This window comes from Artemia sp. Qi Xiang Cuo, chromosome 1, assembly GCF_049724085.1.
Source record: "Artemia sp. Qi Xiang Cuo chromosome 1, ASM4972408v1, whole genome shotgun sequence".
Taxonomy (NCBI): Eukaryota; Metazoa; Arthropoda; class Branchiopoda; order Anostraca; family Artemiidae; genus Artemia; species Artemia sp. Qi Xiang Cuo.
The window spans coordinates 28,456,004-28,459,886 of record NC_142794.1 but is presented as its reverse complement, the minus strand read 5'-3'; the positions used below and the strand labels follow the sequence as shown (position 1 = coordinate 28,459,886).

Genomic DNA, 3,883 nt, shown 5'->3' with positions numbered 1-3,883 from the left:
AATCTTTGCATGACTGATTTCAACAAGGTATAATATGTACATATTTTGTAAGAAATGTGGTTTATACGAACGTCTATATTACAATTTTAGCCTCAAACTTCTAATCAGTTCTTAAGCATGTTCATGGTGTCATTTTATAGTCGAATCTCATTTTCCCACCCACCCTATTTAAGCGTCCACTTTGGGCATCTCCGGAAATTTCTAGTGATTTTATGTCCTTTTATTGTCTGATTCCAATCAATTGTTGGACATTCTAATTTTCCCTTTTAAAGAGAACGTGCTTTCCGTTTTCTATTTTCGAAGAGGCTAATTTATGCTCTTGAATTCCCCATTGTAATGACTAATTTGTCTTATAGACTTTTGCTGATATTTAACAATTGTAAAAATGTCGAATAAGTCGAACACAAAAAACGTAGGAAGTGCCGAAGAAGCAGTTAAGCTGTCAAAAGAGATTGGAGGCGCAAATGAACCTCGTGGTCCTCAGTTTGTTCCAAGTGGAGGAAATGAAGGAATGGAATCTGTTTATACTGCAGACACAATACCAACAGGTAGAACAAAGTTTGATAATGTGATTAAAGAAAAACTAATTAATTGTCTTTACCACATAATTAATATTTCTAATTAATTAATAACTTATTCTAATCAATTGATAGTTATAATTAAATAATAATTAATTGACTGTAAACTATTTATTCTTACATTTTCACATAAATAAACTGATTGACTTGGTTAAGGAAGAAATAAGTATAATAAACATTACGTTTAAGAGCCTTGCTGCCATGAAGCTTTGTATTGGGTAAATTATAATGTATTTTACTTAAAGCTATTGTTGAGTAGATCTATTTATCGTCTTTCTAAAGACAAGTGGAGTATATTTAAATAAAAATTACAAGTATTATGATAATAAAATATAATTATAAATAATATAATATAGCAATATTAACTGAAAATAATATTTTATCCTGGACGCGAAAATCATCTGCACAATCTAGGTTTTGGAGAGTTTTAGTTTGATGTCATGGTATTCTATACCCTATTCCGTTTTCCATTGGGCAAAGTTTGCCAAAACAACCTGTATGAATAGAGATTAGAAACAATTCTGCTTCACTTTTTATTTACCACTGGGCCAACTATCCTGACTGACTCCTTACTTCCTACCTTGACTGCATCATTATTAGTCTTGTGCATAGTCATTTTAATGCACTTATCTGATATACTATACATGGATAGGACCTTCACCAGAGCTCTTTTATCAGCTGAATCAAATATCTGTCTATAATCTATAAAACTTATAACTGATAGGGTCCGATGATTCAGACACCTCAATTACTCATCTAAGAGTGAAAATTTGGTCGACGCCCCCTCTCCCCTCACTAAAATCATACTGTTCTTCTCTTAAAACTCTGCAGCTTCTATTTGTATAAGACTTATAATCAAACTAAGGAATTTGCTTCCTACAGAAATGAATCTAAGGCTTCTGTAATTACCAAACTTTACTAGTTGTAATTACTAAAACTTTGTTTCTAACTTTACTCCCTAAGACATCTTCTGCTACATGACGCTCTATTTTACTAAAATCAGTCCATCGATTTTTTTCGTTTTCAATTCTAAGCTTTCCAGTTTCATATCGAATAGTTCTTGGAAAGTTACTTTTCTATTCTTATCCAAGTGTCTGTAAACATCATAGCTAAACTGTAATTGTTCTCCGGTGGTTTCTACATCCATTTTTTAATTTGTGGCCCATGTTTTATTTAAAGTAAGATACCTTTATAAACGAAAACAATATATATAACCTCTTTCAATAACCGTAAAAGATATTTGACATAGATTGTAACTATTATTCTTTATTTATTTTTTAATTAAATTTTTCTTCTTTGTTTTAAAAAAAAAAAAAAAAAAAAAAAAAACAATACTGAACGTACAAACCCAATAAATAATTTAGAAACAGTCATTATTGGCCAAACAGACCTTAGCTACAGATTGAAGAGTTTCAAAACCACAATTAAGTGTCATCGAACGTTGCCTGGTTTTACTTTGCTTTGGTTGTTTCTATTCTTGCTTGATTGACGATTATCACCTTTGTTCCAAAATAAGAATTTGTGATGCTTTACAACAGCAACACTGAAAAAAAGTGAAAAGGTAATGTGATATGGTCTGTTTTTCCCCCTTTATTCGTTGATACTCCTTTAGCTTCAATTCCTGCTTAAAATACACTTTTGTTCTTCTATATTCTGGATTTCTTGCTTTAATTGACGCGTATTTTGATAGTGTTATCACAGAAAAACAGAGTTTATTTGTAAAAAAAAATAAATAAATAAAATACATAACTTGAACACTTGTTTCTTTTACTTACTTTGTGTTTCTTGCAAAAGAGCCAATCAAGTTTAAAAGGGGGAGGGGGAGAGCTGTCTGTCTCTCCAGAAATTGATTTTCTTTATCCGTCTAAATTTGGCTGTCAGTATTAGTTAATCCAGTTTTAAAACGCGTGGCTATTTTCTTCCTTAGACAATAAGGAGTAACATGGTTGACTTATGAATGCGTCACCAAAATGAACCAATGTAAATAAAGCACACTTTCTAACATGGAGGCATAGGAGAGAAACCTCTCCTTTTCTCTTTTTTTAATGTTATTGACCAATTAAAATTAAGGCTGATTTGAAGTAGGCTGAGTCCCAATAAGATTGATTATATTTTATACCTTTAATTTTAGGGGGAGGCTATTCAAGAACAACAAAGAATGACGAGATTCTTGATATCAAGCAAACGAACCCATCTGAAAGTCATTTTCTTCCTGGTGATGAGCACTTAGGTGAGCGATTCAAGGCTAGCAAGGATCTTGCTTCTGGCGGAGGAGGATATGTTCAAACTCCTGAAGGAATTACAGGTTCAGCTCTGGGTGGGCCTGGAAAAGGGTTCCAGAAAGAACAAATTGGAACTAGTGGTATTCAAAGAGACGATGTTGAAAGAAATCAATAAATTAAAAATGATTTATGGTGTTTAAAAAGTGCTTTATTGTTCTTTCCTGTTTTAATAAATTTTTGTCCAAAATTTTGTTTTGTAACCTCCGCCCCTTTCTCCTAATTTTTACCATATACAAAAAGAAATTGTAATTTACCATATTGCATTAACTATTTGTTTTTTTTCCTTTTTTATTTAAAAAGAATTTGTTGTATATGTTTTTTTTTTCATATTGTTAGTTGTGTATAAATTAAAAAGATATTTTTTATTTTAGTAAACAAATCTTGAGTTAAGTTTAGACTGTCAGATTTCGTTTATATTCCTTGATATGTTAAGGCTATTTTAAATGATTCAAGTGAAGCAATCTACTTTTGGACAAACTTTCTTTCGTATTTTAAAGATAAGCAGTTGAGCAACGTGAACAAGACTTGCAGGAATTTTCATGGCCTGATTTTTAAGTGGAATCTTCGAAGTTTCCATTAACCCAGCTTCAATAAATTCTTCAAAACATCAAAGGAAGCTTTCCTGGAAAGGGGTTGTTCACCCTTTAACGTTTTGGAACTGTTTGAAAGACAGTTGATGTTGGCGAGTTTCCTTGCTTAAAAAACGGTGAAAGTTAGTCTATTTCAGATTACACTCCGGAGCAAAATTTCCCATGAACTCGGGAACTAAAAAATGTAATTCTAATGTAGTTTATGATAGAAACTTGTTCAGAAAGTTCCCTTCACTAACTATTTTTTTACCCAAACTTCTTAAAACGTTTCGTCCAGCTTGTAACTTGATGGTTTTAGAAATTTAGAAAAGAAAGATGGAAGAATGTTTTTTTTTAATTCACAAATTTATATATATATATATATATATATATATATATATATATATATATATATATATATATATATATATATATATATATATATATATATATA

At 30.8% G+C, this 3,883-nt stretch overlaps 1 protein-coding gene across 1 annotated transcript; it reads left to right on the top strand.

Annotated features, from left to right (window-relative positions):
• The first annotated feature begins 356 nt into the window (after positions 1 to 356).
• Positions 357 to 3,039, top strand: LOC148956174 (uncharacterized). The gene is made up of 2 exons (XM_089094288.1): positions 357 to 548; positions 2,710 to 3,039. Exons 1-2 carry the CDS (start codon positions 386 to 388, stop codon positions 2,973 to 2,975), a joined length of 429 nt encoding a protein of 142 aa, XP_088950414.1. The 5' UTR covers positions 357 to 385; the 3' UTR covers positions 2,976 to 3,039.
• The last annotated feature ends 844 nt before the right edge of the window (positions 3,040 to 3,883 follow it).

What these genes read in the sequence shown, in the direction of transcription:
- LOC148956174 (XM_089094288.1), top strand. Translation starts at nt 386, where the DNA reads ATGTCGAATAAGTCGAACACAAAAAACGTAGGAAGTGCCGAAGAAGCA. An exon ending in TGCAGACACAATACCAACAG is followed by an intron (nt 549 to 2,709) that starts GTAGAACAAAGT and finishes CTTTAATTTTAG; the next exon opens with GGGGAGGCTATTCAAGAACA.